General features: G+C 54.4%; 1 protein-coding gene across 5 annotated transcripts; it reads right to left on the reverse strand.

Annotated features, from left to right (window-relative positions):
- Nucleotides 1-381: 381 nt before the first annotated feature.
- CCNE1 (cyclin E1) lies at nt 382-12,002 on the reverse strand. Of its 5 annotated transcripts, XM_041730533.1 has the most exons (13): nt 11,137-11,175; nt 10,040-10,176; nt 9,675-9,726; nt 9,478-9,565; nt 9,164-9,232; nt 5,215-5,360; nt 4,960-5,095; nt 2,801-2,947; nt 2,147-2,242; nt 1,796-1,930; nt 1,573-1,684; nt 1,336-1,493; nt 382-1,045 (listed from the first exon to the last, which is right to left on the reverse strand). In XM_041730533.1, the coding sequence occupies exons 3-13, from the start codon at nt 9,695-9,697 to the stop codon at nt 923-925; spliced, it is 1,233 nt and encodes a 410-aa protein (XP_041586467.1). In that variant the 5' UTR covers nt 9,698-9,726; nt 10,040-10,176; nt 11,137-11,175; the 3' UTR covers nt 382-922. The 5 variants fall into 5 exon arrangements, with proteins under 5 accessions (XP_041586467.1, XP_041586485.1, XP_041586476.1 ...); XM_041730551.1 differs by lacking the exons at nt 10,040-10,176; nt 11,137-11,175 and adding an exon at nt 11,756-12,002; XM_041730542.1 differs by lacking the exon at nt 10,040-10,176 and having other exon boundaries at nt 11,137-11,224.
- Between the last annotated feature and the right edge of the window lie 2,990 nt (nt 12,003-14,992).

Below are 14,992 nucleotides of genomic sequence, written 5' to 3' on the forward strand. Positions count from 1 at the left end.
CTCCAAACAGAAGTCCTTTAGGTTAAGACGTGGGTGAGGACGAAGACAGTACTAACACCAGTTACAGATGCTGTATGACCTTGGGCCTGTTGCAGGGCAGAGGTGATACCTAAGAATCCCCTTGGATGCAGACACCGCTTCTCAAGCCGCCACGGCCCGCCCACAAACCCCACCTGAGCAGCCTCTGCGCAGGGCAATGCGGAAGAAAGGCCAAATTGGAGGCTGTACCTAAGGCTCACTTCAGAAGTCTTCTTTTAAGTATATTTGCTTGAAAGGTGTGAGCTTTCAGCAGCATGAAACTAAAAAAGAGACTTCGATAGAGCCACACTCGAAGATGACTTCTAACTGAATGATCAGACATAGCTCATAAAACCAGCTGTCTCAAAGACAGTGTTATCTTTATTAAAAAACGGATAGACATAGCAGCACTTACAAAACAACAGTTCATCAAAGGCATTATACATTGTCAACGGATAGTGTGAAAAGGGCAGGCCCCCAGCACCGCTGGGTGTGGGCTCCACATCACAACGCTCACAACTACCAGCCCCGCTCAACAGCACACAACCCAGCACACGCAAGGGGAGACCAAGAGCAACACGGCGCTCTGCAACTTCAAGCCTTTGTTATCTGCGTGAATAGTCAATCAAGTCAAGTATCACCCTCCTTAGCAGCATCTGGAGCACTCACTGGTGTTCTGGAGGTGGCTGGTGTACTCGACCCACTTATTTAAAAAAACCTAAGCATTCAATAAAAAACACTTCTCCCTGTCCAATGCCATCCACGGAAACACTTCGGTTGCAGAAGAGACGCGCTCTTCCACTTAAATATGTGTAAAAGCTAACGCGCGCCTCGGCCACGGCGCGGCAGAGAACTCGGAGCGGCGCGCCCGCCCGACGGTCTTTGGTGGAGAGTGCTGGTGTGCTCACGCCGTGTCCTGCCCACCACTCTGCTTCTTGCTGCTCTGCGGGGGAGTGAGGACCCCGGTGGGGGGAGGAGAAATCCGATTCTGTTCAGACAATATGGCTTTCTTGGCTTGGGCTTTGTCCTGTTGGGAATAAAAGCGAGAACCGTGAAAATGGAAGACCCGATCCTTCGGGCTCGGCGTGCTGAGTGTGCCCCTCTGTGGCAGCGGGGGAACAAACGGCAGGGAGCGATGGACAAGGTCTCTGGTCTCCGTGCTATTTAGGCATCGCATCTGTTGAGTGCAAGTTTTCTTTTTCAAGGAATTAAAAGCACTGGGGTCTTTCTAGCCTATCTGACGCCTGCCTGCAGAGGCGTGCGGAGGCTGGTTAGGCAGTTTATGAGTTTATCTGGGCACGAAGGAACACTACTGACCAGCAAATCCAAGCTGTTTATATGGGTCTGGATGTTGTGTGCGTCTTCAGCGGGAACTCCCCTGAAGTGCTTCAGTTTTGAACTTCCCGTCTCCCTAATGACCATGGCAAACGGCACCATCCACTTGACACACTTCTCTATATCACACCACTGATACCCTGCAATGAAGGTAACTTTTAGGCTCAATCGGTTTGTAAGTTTAATCCACCTTGTGAATGGACCGGAAAGCCAACGTACCTGAAACCTTTTGCATCAATTCAGACGAAGAGAAATGATACAAGGCAGAAGCAGCAAGTACACCGTAGGGAAATTCTAAGCAGCCAACATCCAGGACACAAAGATCCAAAAGCTGTGGAGCAGAAAAGAGGCTGAAGCACACGGCCGGCCACCATCCATCCCTTCTAGGGCTCCTCAGGCTCACAGTGGGGTAGGTAGCCCCCAAGGGAGCGGAGCCGCTTACCTCTGCGATCTGTATGAAGATTTGCTGGGGATACTGTGGCAGGAGCACTTCATATAAGTCATTTAGATATGCAACCTGCATATATACATTCAGCCAGGATACAATGGTCAGGGGACTTAAGTGCCACTTAAGAGCCTAAGGGAAAACCGAGAGAAAGGAGACCAATGGCTGAGAGAAGAAAAAGACATTTCTGCTCCCCGAAGGCCTCTAAAGGAGTTCAAAACGCAGCCACATTCCATGCCACAATGTGTCCAGCGGGAGACCTCCTCTCAGATGCACTCACACGGAATGTGGAAAAGATATTATGTATGCACTTTAAAAAAAGGACTGAAAAATTACCTTGTAACCTACCTTCATAATGATTAATTCCATACTAAGAATCTCTTCTCCTGAACATGCCCCATCTGTAACATAAGCAAACTGGTGCAGCTTTGGAGGATAGATTTCCTAAAAGGAAATAAAAGGGAGAAACAATTAGCAAAAATCTCTAATACTTCTAACTTACAATGTACTTCCAAAGTTACTGTTTTTAGTGCACTAGCCTGGAAAGAGACAGGGAACATCCACGGAGTAAATACAGGAGCTCCTCCACTGATCAAAGTGCATTTATTGTGAAAGAAACGAAACACCCACTGTTACCAATAAATAGACATAAATACAGCTTTTACTCGGTGGGGATATTTCTGAAATGGTCACCTTTTAAATACCTTTAGCAACACGTTTGAAAGTTGGGCCCATCCACCCTTCTAATCACACCAAAACTGTAGTCCTCTTGGGTCAAAGTTCAATTTTTGGGCTACCAGGAACTACACTAACCTAAGCGTTTTATACACTCGCTACTTCTCTCACTTCTTGGTTGATTTCTAGCCCTTTCTGCACGTATCTTTATACTTCGGACGACCTCGAATTAGAAAAACGCAGACAAGCATTTGGCCTCTTCCGGTCATCTCAGGGGATCTCAAGAAACAAAGTGTGCCACGTAACAAATATTTGAAAATGATTTACCTCAAGTTTGGCAGCAATAAATAAAGATGAAATCCCAATAAGCTGTAAAAGCGTTTTCACAATATTTTGTTGCGTTGCCATATACCGATCAAAGAAATCCTGTGCCAAGTAAAATGTCTCTCTGTGAAGTTTATAGACTTCGCACACCTGAAAAAATATTGAGTAAGTTTTAGAACAATTACTTGAGGAACAAGGACAAAAACAAGCCAACAAACAAAATTTGCCGCGAGTTTTGGTGAAGGACCAGAGAACCCAATCGAGAGAGAGGAACTTTGCTTTTCTGAAAGGACTGTTACTTGCTGGTCCCCGGGCACAAGCAGGGGCGAAAACCTGGATGGAGCTCAGAGAGGAGGATTCAACGTTCTGTGATCGATACCCCAGTAAGAGCACGTGTTCATAGGCTGAAGGAGCATTTCATGGGAAGACTGAACGATGGTCTCAAACCCTAACACCAGGACCGTGCCTGCCCGGCCCACCTCACAGGACTGCGGAGAGGGCGTGGGGGGTGCACGCGAGGGAGCTGAGGACAAGGAAACACTGGGCCCCAACTCCTCACCACCATCGAACGTCTGACTGCGCTCGGAAAACTGCCGCTCCTACAGGCCTTCCCTGTGCCGCTGCATCTCATGGGGTGAACAGGGAGAAGAGGCCCCAGAGAAACAGCAAACAGAACCTTCACAGAAAATGCCATCAATCACTAAAGAGTATTTCTAAGGTCCAAGCTGGGGCATCTCTGAGGTCAGAAGTGAAGCTGGAGCATCCGTCCACTCAGGGACAAGCTCTCAGACCCCCGTCGCCCGGCTCACGGTCCACACGCCTGCAGCTTCGTCCCACCGAGCACCCAAAGGTCACCCTTCTGGCCTATCCTCTCAGTGGTATTACATGACTTTCTTTGGTTGACTTTCTGAGAAAAACCTTCCTTAAAGTATACGGCATCAACTGCGGTATATAAAGTGGAACTTCTCAGTCACAACGTCCAGTGAGTTGCCGCCTAGGAGAGTGAAGCATCCTCCATCTAATGTTTCGAGGGATTATAGAACGTCTCGGGGGGCCCAGAAGGGCACGTGTGAGGCCTGGGGTAGGCAGGCCTGCCAAAGAGCTCAGTACAGAAAATGTTGGCTTTTCAATAACGAAAAGACAAGCAAATTAGTAACGGTGAGAAGAGCCGTCTTTTCTCGCCAACCACATACGCTGCAGTTCACACATACCACGTCTAGGCCGTACAAACTCTGTAAGGAAAATACTGCTAGAAAATATTACAGATGAGAAAACCAAGATTCTAGCTTCAATGACTTGCCTGACAAAGACCCATACCCAGCGAGTTGGCAGCAGGGGATCTGAGCCTACGATGAGCATTAACAGGGGTGCGCAGAGCCCGGGAGTAGAGGCTCTCCAAACAGTACCTAACCGCGTTTGTTTTTAGGGAACACTCAGACACTCAACTTCCTTATGTCCTTCCTTTTTCATAAGACGGAGCTGCCTGAGAGGTCCTTCAGCATCACAGAAGAAAGCCCACATCCCACCACCCAAGGCTCCCGGTGCCTCCCGGTGCCCCTGCAGGCACTACTGGGTCACACACGCGTCCTCTCAGGAGAGGCACCACTGCCCATACAATAGCTTTTGCTGTCTAACAATTATCCAACACAATTTGTCATACTTGTCCTTTTGACCAGTTGTTGCAGAGAAATAAAAGATCTGAATACATTATTTTTTTATGATGCTATTCCGTGGGGAAAGAGAAATGGACTCCAAGGAGTTAAAAAAGAACAATGTAAGCTTTCTGACTGTTAAAGATAAGCCTGTTCATGTATTTTTAAAACTTATGATAGTGGCTATCAAACAGCTGTTATCTGCATTCCACCGGATAGATTCAAAAGCAATTTAATTAAAGACCAAATATCAATATTTACAGTTCAGTGGAAAAGAGAACTTTTGTAATTATTTGAACTTGGAAGAAAAAAAAATTAAATGCCAACCTCAAAATATCTAAGAGGTAAAGAGACTTCAGAAATTCTTCTACGGAAGAACCCAAGCAAAAGAGTGGTACTTCGGAGACACAGAAAAGTGGCAATGGGGTAAGACACACAAAGAGGTCATCAAAGCCCAGAAGGTTCTAGAAGTGGTCAAAGCTTCCAGTGGGCAGGAAGACTCAAGCTCACCTCCATCAACCAATCCAGAAGAATTGCTCGCATCTTGGGCTGCAGGAGGGGGTGCCGCTGCATAAAGTGCTTATCCCGTAAGTATGTCTTTTCCTTATTTAGCATAATTTTCCAGACCTCGTCTCTATTTGCCCAGCTACAAGAAACAAAACCAAGTGAAAGACAAGAAGTAGGCGTCACTATGCGTCCACACTGACTTGGTGAGATTGTGCACAAGGAGCAAAAGACCTGGAAGGCACGTGGCAGGCAACTTACTTCAGTAGAGGCAGTGGCGAGGCTCTGGAGGGCATGAAGCTCTGCGGTCCACACACGGAACTTGGGTATGTTGGCTCATCCTCTTCTTTGTCAGGTGTGGGAATCAAGGAGCAGGGGTTTTCACATGCGGGATTATTGTCCCAAGGCTGTAGAAGAAAACACAGATTCTTAAATGTTTGACAGGAACCAGCTATGTGTACATCCAGTGATTTGTAGAACAGCCAGTAAAACAGAAAATATCTTCACACTAGAGAGCAATCTCCAGGCCTAAATACCTATTCTGGCCTAAATGAGGATGGAGATGGAACGAGTAAGTAAAAGCCACAGTAAGGACTCCAAGCTTTCGTTTCACTTGCCACTGGCTTAGGAGTCTATGCAGTAAGTATCTAAGACAACTACAAAGTCAGTAGCATTTTATCCTCCACACTGTCGCCGTCAAACCAGTATCTGAGCAGGAAGATGGACCCAGGAGGGATTAAGACAAAATGCAAACAGCTCTTAGGAGTACAAAAACCGACACCACCACCACCTATACAAATCCACCTGCAGCTCGGTGAGAAACTGGGCATAACCTCTGAGGTGTGCTGTGGGATTATTTGGTCACAACTCAAAGATTTGGTTTTTTTTTTTTTTTTTAACAGGTACAACTAATCTACCAAAACTTCTTAAAAGTGAAAGAATTCCAATAAAAGTATATTTACATGCGCACCGCACATTCACAAGCGTAAAGACCAAAAATGTAAATTACCATCTATATTTAGTGTCCCCATCTTAAGGCGTAAAACCACCAAATGTGACATCTCCCGGTTGCAAGACTAGCCTAATATGTTACATAACGAGGACCTTTTGTTTTCCTTAACTCAAAACAAAACAAAAAGAATATCTGCCTAGTTAAAACCAAATCCAGGAATGGTCACAGGATATACTAAGAAGTCCGTGGAGATAGAAGCCAGATACCCCTGAAGACCTTTGAATCCTGCCCCCAAAGTCTTGCATGGAATGAGGATCCAAGAACTGATAAGGGAATAAACCATCATTAAAAACGCAAACAATATGCTTTCCTTTCCAAGATTCTAGGTACTTAATTTTATTCGATTTTCAGTATTTGGAAAATATTGGACCTACTGGAAAATAGGTCCTTTTGCCATTTACAAAGTTTTCTTCTTCAAGCTGCTCTGTTTATTGTCCTACTCTGAAAAGAAGCCTACGATGGATTTTTTTTTTTTTTTTTGAGTCGTAAGAGTGATTTTGTGGGCAGTGCGGCAAGTAACAATCCCGCCAGCACAGAAGTCCTGTGGAAGTCTGAGACTCTTGGCCTTTTGTTTTAAAGCAGACAGCTCATTAAGGCTGACCAGAGAAGAAACGGGACAATTAGAAATGAGCATGGGATGTGGGCTCCAGGTGCTGCCTGGAGGATACGGCAGTGGGGCGCGCACAGCACACCGGCCACTTTCAGAGGCGGCCAGAGCACTTTCAGTGTGCTGAGAAGAGCAAAGCAGGATAAAGCTCTTCTCCACCCAGGGTGCAAAGAATTGGGCATGCAAATTAACCATGACAACTCCTGCCAACAGCTGTTCCAGAAGGGCAACCTCCCCTTCCAGCTCTAGTCTCATGTGCTGGTAGCATTTCCTTGACTCAAAACGAGTCACATTACAACTGCTTCAAGCTGCTCTTCATTCGAGAATGAATTCTAGCTGTGAAGGCAGAAGCTGGGTGCCACCCTCTACAGCCAGATGGCTGAAAGGGCTGAGAGCAGCCCTTGAGGATAAAATGGCAGCAGTTCCCAAACCGCAGTGCATAGACAGACTGGATGACCCACAAGCCACAAGTGGTTCGGAAACCTGGACCCTTTAGGATCCAGCACGTGAGGCACAATAATGAAGTCGAAGTCTCGGGTTTACGCTGGGTTTCAAAGAGGCCAGATCCATCCGGTTTTAGGAAGGACCGGGATAAAAGCAAGACACCAATTTTGACTATTTCTAAACACCCCCGACCCCTTATGCCACTTTTAACTAAGAACAGAACTACCTATGTAGAGTCAGGTGCTGAGAAGTGACTACTACAAAGTCCAGGATTTCACTTCTATTAAAAAGGTGGGTCTCCTGCAAAAAGTTAAACAACCAAACGGATATGCTGAACGGATTTCAGATAAAAGGGTAGTCTTTTGATTAGGAAAGGCCTAAGGTAACACTCAAAGGTTCTCTGTGTCCTGACGAAGTACTTATAAGGAGTTTAGCATAATGCGCCACAAGTAGCTCCAGGCCGTACTGGGCTGAACTAGAACTCCTGACAAAAACTCCGTGTGATAATTGTGTTACCCCAAACTTCTAGCTTCATGAATCTACACAGGGAAAAACCAGAACGAGTGCTCCATAGATAGATGGGCAATCTTCAAGCTATCTGCTCTACAAAACATACCGAAACCTGTTGTCCTTAATCTCTGAACAACCAGGAAAATTCCTTCTCGTTAGTGGGAAATGATAGGAGCATTTAAATACCACAGCTATCGATGTGCACACTTTGGGGACAGGCCCACAGCCCGATTTCAGGCACCCTAGCACTGCTCCGATCCTCCTGGAGAACAAACTACTCCATCAAGTGGATATGGATGCCTTCGCTTCACTCTCAGAAATTTCAATTCCAAAAACAGCCGGGAAAGTAAGCAATCCCGAGTTTCACAAAGTGGAGAGCCACTTTACCACGGCTCATAAAAATCAACCTGCTTAAAGTTTGTTTGTTTTTTGTTTTTTCAAGAAGAAGAAAAGAAAAGAAAGGAATGTCTTATTTCCTTCCCTAAAGGAAAGTATTTCTTCATCTAATGAGAAGAAAATCATCAACCCCTTGTTCGATATTAGGTCGATCTCCCCAGAAATGCTAAATTCTAGGGTCTACATGCAGGGACGACAACTATCCTGCACACCCACCGCTTCAAAGCCCTTCACTCTGCCAGAACCAGCTGCCACAGCTGTTGCTCAGTGCCCAGCACAGCGACGTGCTGCCCACTGCTAACCTAGTTGGGACCAGAGCCCTCTGCTCAGATACTATTCCCGCTCAAGCTTTTCTCCGTGATAGGGTCAGAAGGCCTGACCCGCTAGTTTGGAGATAGGCTGCTTCCCCTACTGGAGCCCTAACTACAGTCTCCAGCCATTTCTGGAGGTAGGAAGATAACGCGAGCTTTTTCTGCTAGGAACTGCTGATATTGTAACGATATCACGAGCACGCAGGAAATTTGGCGGCAACTCCATGACGGAGAGACAAGAGAAATGGCCTAGTCAATTTAAAAGATGTGTTGAGACACAGGTATCATCACAGAGAATGTTCCACTGATACTCCGGCTGAGGCCAGGCGGAGCCCCGGACAGCAGTCCTCACTGTAGGTGACTGCAGGACGGGCTGAGGACCTCCAGAAGGGGGGGAGTTACATACCTGCTGCTCACGGGGTGGCGGGGGGAAGGGAGGTCCTTAGCACCAGGACTGAGAGACAGAAGCGGGGACGGGGAGAATTGGGGTCGCTTACGGACACACACAAACCCCTGCATCAGTCGCCGGAGAGCTCTGTGTCAGGAGCCCTCCCCCAGTTCCCCGCCGCCTAGAGACAGGGCTCCGGGATGGACTCCGCCCTAGGCCTGCACAGGACTCTGGGTCACTTTCTTGCCCTGAGTCTGAGTTTCCTCAAGGGCAAAAGGAGAGGACTGAGTTATTTGATGTCCACTCTGGTTCTTCGCGTTATCTGTAACCTCGGAGGTGCGGGTGAGGAACCCAACGCCTTCCTGGGGTCCCACGGCTGGCCGACGGCCAGTGCCACCGACCCGCCAGGCCTCAGCCTGTGGATCCCGTAGATGGGTAGAGGAACACCTCCAGCAGGACGCAGCGGGGACCCAGCGTCCACCTAAAGCACAAGGAACAAGGCGCAGCGGGCCGACCCGAGGCCGGTGGGCATGTGAACCTACCTGTCCGCCGCACTGGCCTCTCGCAGTCCTGTCAATTTTCGCAACTTCTTCATCCGGATCCTGCAAAAACTAACGGAGGGCGACCCCCAGCCCCCAAGGAAACACACCAGACGGTCCAAAGACAAAAAACACAGAGAGAGGAGAGAGAGAAAGTTGGTCAGGCTGCGGGCACCGCTGCGGCCCAAGGCAGTGCCACGCACCCCCATCCGCACAGGGAGGCAGGGCCCCGGGGGGGGGGGGGGGGGCCGCCAGGTAAGGCCGCCGGGACAGCCGGGACGGGGGTCTCCTCCCCCACCTGTCTCCTTTGTACTCACCACGGCCACATTTGCCTTCCTCTTCCTGGAGCGCACAGACACGTCGGTGCCAGCGTCGTCTTTCATGGTGTCCCGGTCCTGCGCATCCCTGCGGGCCGGCCGGGGGCACGGGGTCAGCGCGGCGCGGCGGCCGGGGCGCCCCTCCCCCTCCCCCTCCCCCTCCCCCGCGCCGCGCCGCGCAGCCACGGGGCACTCACCTCTCCCTCCTCTCCCTCGGCATGGCTGCTCGCACGCGGGGCGATCTCGGCCCTGGGGCACAGGCCGGGCGGGGTCAGGGCGCGGGCGGGGGGGGCAGGGCGGCCGCGCGCCCCGGACACCCCTCCCCCCGCGCGGGCGGCGGCGGCGGCGGGAGGCTGCGGGCCGGCCGGGAAAATGGCCGATGGGCCCGGGGGGCCTGTCACCCGCCGCGCCGGGTCCGCAGCGCGCCCGGGGCCCCGCCGCCCCCCGCCCCCGCCCCCCCCGGGAGCCCCGGGGCCACCCCGCGTCCCGCCGCGCCCGGGCCCGGCTCGCCCCCCCCCACCCCGGGAGCCCCAGCCCCGGGAGCCCCAGCCCCGGCCCTCACCGAGCCCTGTCCGCGGCGGCGGCGGCGGCGGCGGCGGCGGGAGGCGGCGGGAGGCGGAGGCGGAGGCGGCCCGAGCGCGGCGGTGGCGGGATCCGCGCCTGCCCCCTACACCGCGCGGGCGCCCGAGCCGGCTGCTCCTGCGCCCGGCCGAGAGCGGGACATTTAAAAATCCCTGCGCGCGGAACCGGCCCCCGGCCCGCCCTCGCTCCCTCCCGCCAGCCTCCGCCCCGCCCCGGCCGGCTCCGAGCCCCTCAGCGGCCGCCCCAGGGCCCGGGCCCGCCCCGCCGCCGCCTGCAGGCCCGCCCCGCCGCCGCGCAGCCCGGCAGAGGCGCTCCGGACCGCGGGGGCGGGGCCTGCGGGGGGCGGAGCCTGTGAGGGGGCGGGGCCTGCGGGGCGGGGCCAGCGGACGGGGCCTGCGCGCCGGAGGGCGGGGGCGGGGCCTGCGCGGGGAGGGGCGGGGCCTGCGCGGGGAGGGGCGGGGCCAAGCCACCGGGCCTGCGCGGCGCGAGGTGCGGCGCGGCGCGGGACGCGGGAGGCGGGCGGCGGGAGGCGGGCGGCCGGCTGGCGCGCGCGGCGGGGGGCGGGGCCGGGGCCGGGGCCGGGGCTCGGGGGCGGCGGGAGGCCGCGTGGCCGGCCCGCGGGGGATGTAAACACGGCGCGCGGCAGGGTGCGGGCGGGCCGCGGGGAGCGGGGGTCCCGCCGGCCGTCGCCCCGCCGCGCGCTGCCCCTCCCGGCACGTCCTCCCCGCCCCCGAGACGCAGGGTTCCGGGCCGGGAGCCGGGGCGGGCCTGTGCCCAAGGTCACCGCGCCTGCTCGCGGGCCTACGACCTGGGCCGGCAGCCCCGGCCGCGCGTCCGCCCGACCTTCCGAGCGCGCGTTCGTGCACGCAGCCGTGGTGGGGCTGACCCGCCGGCGCCTGCCCTGGGGGCCGCTCCGCCACCTCCTCGCGGCTGGGGCCCCGGGGCCGGGCCGCCCCTCCGGCTGAAGGCTGCCGGGCCGGCTGCAGCGCTGCCCTGGAGCTCCCTCGCCCGCGGACCCGCGCCCCACCGGAGCCCTCGCGGCCGCTGCCCCACGTCCGCCCCCACGTCCTCTCTCACCTCGGCGGGAGCTGCCCTGCGCCGCGCACACGCCCTCGGGGTGCTCCTCCCTCCCTAGAACCTCAGGGTCCCGGGTGAACACGGAGTCTGGGGCACCCCGCCCCCCGCACTTCCTCTCCACCTCCTGCCCCGCTGTGTGTCCTTCACCCAACTTGCCGCCAGAAGCCTCGTGCTCCTGGTTTCCCTGTTCGCTCCCTGTCCCTCTCCCTCCGGGGAGTTCCGGGCTGCAGCCCCCAGCTCCTGGCGGAGCCCCGGGGTGCGGGTGGGGGTGCGGGTGGGGGAGGGAGACACTTGCTCATCTCTGTGGGTGAGTTGTTGAGAAGCGTACAGCCACCAAGTCCTCGTGGACCTTCCAGGGCAACGAGACCATCCCCTGAAAGTACCTTGTGAACTAAACTTGGCAGAAGCGGCTTGTCATGTGGCAGAGGGCTCCCAAACACTTCCAAGACCCTTCCTGATGCACCGTTCAGCAACCCCCCCCCCCCCAAACATAAGGATCTTCCTGAAGTGAGAGCCTGGGTCTGATGAAGGAGTGTGCCCTGTGTCATCCCCGGAAGTCCCTGCTAGCAGATGTCGGCCTTCCAGGGGCCTGGAGCTGAAGGCTGCTGAGATGACTCACTCAGGTTATCTCAGGGAGACATGAACGCAGGCTCCTGAGCTCCGGGCCCTGTGTCCTTCAGTAATAACAGTAAGAGGTACCACGAACAGCATTTCCAAAACGTCAGCTTTGGACTCAGTCCTTCAGAGTGTTCAACTTCATGATAGTCCCATCATGTTGCTGCTACCATAGTGCTATTTCAAAGAAGGCAACTATCGACTTCTTAGGGTGATTATGAGGATTGGGGTAATACAGCTTCCGGGGCGTGGTGCACACTCAGTGCTCAGTAAATGAGAGATATATGACAATGATAAAGACGACATATGTTAGTACACAGATATCAACATATGTCATTGTTATCGATGATAGACACAGACTTTTCCTTAGTGATGGTAGCAACTTACCGTCCCACCAGCGAGAATGAGAGTTCTAGATGTTCTTTTTCCTAGCTGACGTGCTCATCAACAGTACGGCGGACACAGAAATTTGGTATATTCATTCAGTGGAATACTGCACAGCAGTAAAAAGGACAGACCACTAGAGCATTCAGCAACATGAAGAAATCTCACAGACGTAACCATGAGCACGAGAAGCCAGACACAGAAAAGTATTACTGTGTGATTTCATTTATTTGAAGTCTCAGAAAAGGCAGAACTATAGCGACAGTGTGAAACCAGCAGTTACTCCTGGGGTGGGGTTAATAATCGGGAGGGGACCGAGGGAACCTCCTGGGCACTTCCCATGTGTTATGCTTTGATCTGAATGCGTGGTTGCGTATGTAAAAATTCATCGAGCTCTACGTTTAGGATTTATGCACTTTCCTGAGTGTATGTTCATTTCAAAAATAAAAATAATTGTTTTTCAAAAAAATCATTTAAAACAAAGTAAGACTTTAATGATCCCTGCCCACTTGGGAACATCCAGTCTGGAAGGGAGGCAGCTATGTAGATTGGTAGTTGTAGTGATAAGGGCTGAGTGATAAGGGCTGGGACGGGAAACTTCTAGGAGCCAGCACTCCACATGGAGTGGTGGCAGGAAAGGGCATCCAGCCTACTCGTGGACGCCAAGAAGGCTCCACGGAGGAAGCAACACCTAGGTCAGAAGGATGAATGGGTTTGGCAGAGGCAATAGAAAGGACGTCTGTGGAAACAGGCTGCAGCAAGGCTTGGGGTCCCCTGAAATTACTGCTGGCCACTTGTCTGGGGTAGCTCGCCTTCAGCTGTTTGGTTTCATTTCATTCTATGGCTGCCTGGATCAGGGTCAGAGCATCCAAGCTCTGGACTCAGGCCTTGAGGGAGCCTGGAGATTGAACTAGAAAACCAGCTGCTGGCTAGAGAGGGTATCACTCCACAATGAGACTTTGGAAAAGCTCCTTAACCTCTTTGGACCTCAATTTCATCTGTAGAATGGGGGGAGATTCTAATCACCTTAACCTCCAGGGATGCTGTGAGGAGTAAGTGGATTAATACCCACAATGCATTTGCAATAGTATCTAGCACATACTAAGTGTCCTGTATTAACAATCATTATTGCTTATAAAGTATAAAGGGCATCAGAGGAGTTTTTTTTTTTTTTTTTTTTTTTTTTTATGATAGTCACAGAGAGAGAGAGAGGCAGAGACACAGGCAGAGGGAGAAGCAGGCTCCATGCACCGGGAGCCCGATGTGGGATTCGATCCCGGGTCTCTAGGATCACGCCCTGGGCCAAAGGCAGGCACCAAACCGCTGCACCACCCAGGGATCCCATCAGAGGAGCTTAATACATGGTAAGAACAGTAGCCAGGTTAGAAGGACTAAGAAGTTAGTCCTTCTGGGAAGCCCTTCCCAGAGAGGACCCCTTAACCTGGGGCCGCCAGATAGCCTTCAGTGGCCCAGGAACCCCTGCTGACGTCGTGTGCACCTGGGCAGCTGCTGCAGAACGGTCAGCAGTCCCACAGAGGCACGAATGGAAAGTTACAGAGTGCTGGGGGCTGGGGTTGTTGACCCCCGGCTGACCAGGGAAGGTGTGGGCTGTGCTGGAAGCCCGGCTGGCCCAGGCCTTGCTCTCAGGCAGAGCTGGGCACCTAGAGCCGCTTGGCTGAGCCAAGAGGGGCGGTGGCGGCGGGAAGGGGGCATCTTGCGTGCTAAGCATGGGAATCCCAGAAGAGAGGTCAGACTGGCTGCACCGGTGTGAGCAGTGAGGCCGGGGCCAGGCAGGAGGAGCAGGACCCGGTGCCAGGGAACCCGAGGGTGGGAAGTCCCTGGGGGCTTGGCCCCTGTCCTCTCTCAAGCCCGGGCCTGCCAGGTCAGCCCACGTCCGGGCCCCCGTGGCTGCTCCGCAGGTCGGGCTTCCCATCAACGTCACGGGGCTATGGGCTCCGTGGGGGGCGCGCTGGCCAGCCGATGGGTGGTCCCCGCGCGGCCTGGCCCTCCCTTCGCGGGGGAGCAAGGGCAGTCCCACGTCTTCAGGCGGAAGGCTGTGATCAGTTAAAAAATTCCAATGAAAATTCAAGTTGCCGTTTACGCTTTATAGGCGGCAGCGCAGTGGCGGCGGGTCACACCGCGGACTCCGGGCTGAGCTCAGGGTCCCCGGGGCGGGCGGCTGGTGGAAGACGCTGGAAGGACGCGCAGGCAGCGCACCAGCTCCTCCCACCCCGCCCGCCCGCCCGCCCTGGGGGGGCCCAAGCGCTCCGTCCCGAGGGTCCCCAGGGTCCCAGGCCGACCACCGCGTTCCCACGCGGCCCTCCCCACCTGCGCGCCTCCCTCGCGGGATGTTTTCCTCCAAGCTCGAGGCTTTGCGCTTTGCAGGTGCGGGAGGCTTGGCCAATGGGCGCCGCCCATTCCCGACCGTGTGATTGGCTCAGGGGATGGCACGTGACCCCCGCTGGGCCAATCAGAACCTCCCGGGGGGTCTCTATGCTGACCGGAAGTGGGTCTGTTACCCGGGGGCCATCTTGCCGCTCGAGGTGCCGAGCCTTAGAGACGCGGGTCCCCGGGGGTCGAGGAAGGGGAGGCAGCTGTCGGTCACCGAGCTCCCGGGCGCAGGCCAGCCCGAGACCAGGCCCTAGAACCTTCCAGATGCCGGTGTATGTATCGGGCCGCGGAGGTTGGGTCTCCCGCGGCTGGGCATCATCGCGCATGCGCGGCCGGGCCTTGGCTGCCGCTCCGCAGGTGCGTGCCCACCTGGGAGCCTCTGGGAGCGGGACACGCTCTCGTCTCCATCCCCCGGATCCTGACGCCCCTGGCCGCGCCCTCTGTCACCTGCTTGCATCGCGCAGCC

The sequence above is a fragment of the Vulpes lagopus genome, chromosome 2 (assembly GCF_018345385.1).
Source record: "Vulpes lagopus strain Blue_001 chromosome 2, ASM1834538v1, whole genome shotgun sequence".
In the NCBI taxonomy this organism is placed as follows: domain Eukaryota; kingdom Metazoa; phylum Chordata; class Mammalia; order Carnivora; family Canidae; genus Vulpes; species Vulpes lagopus.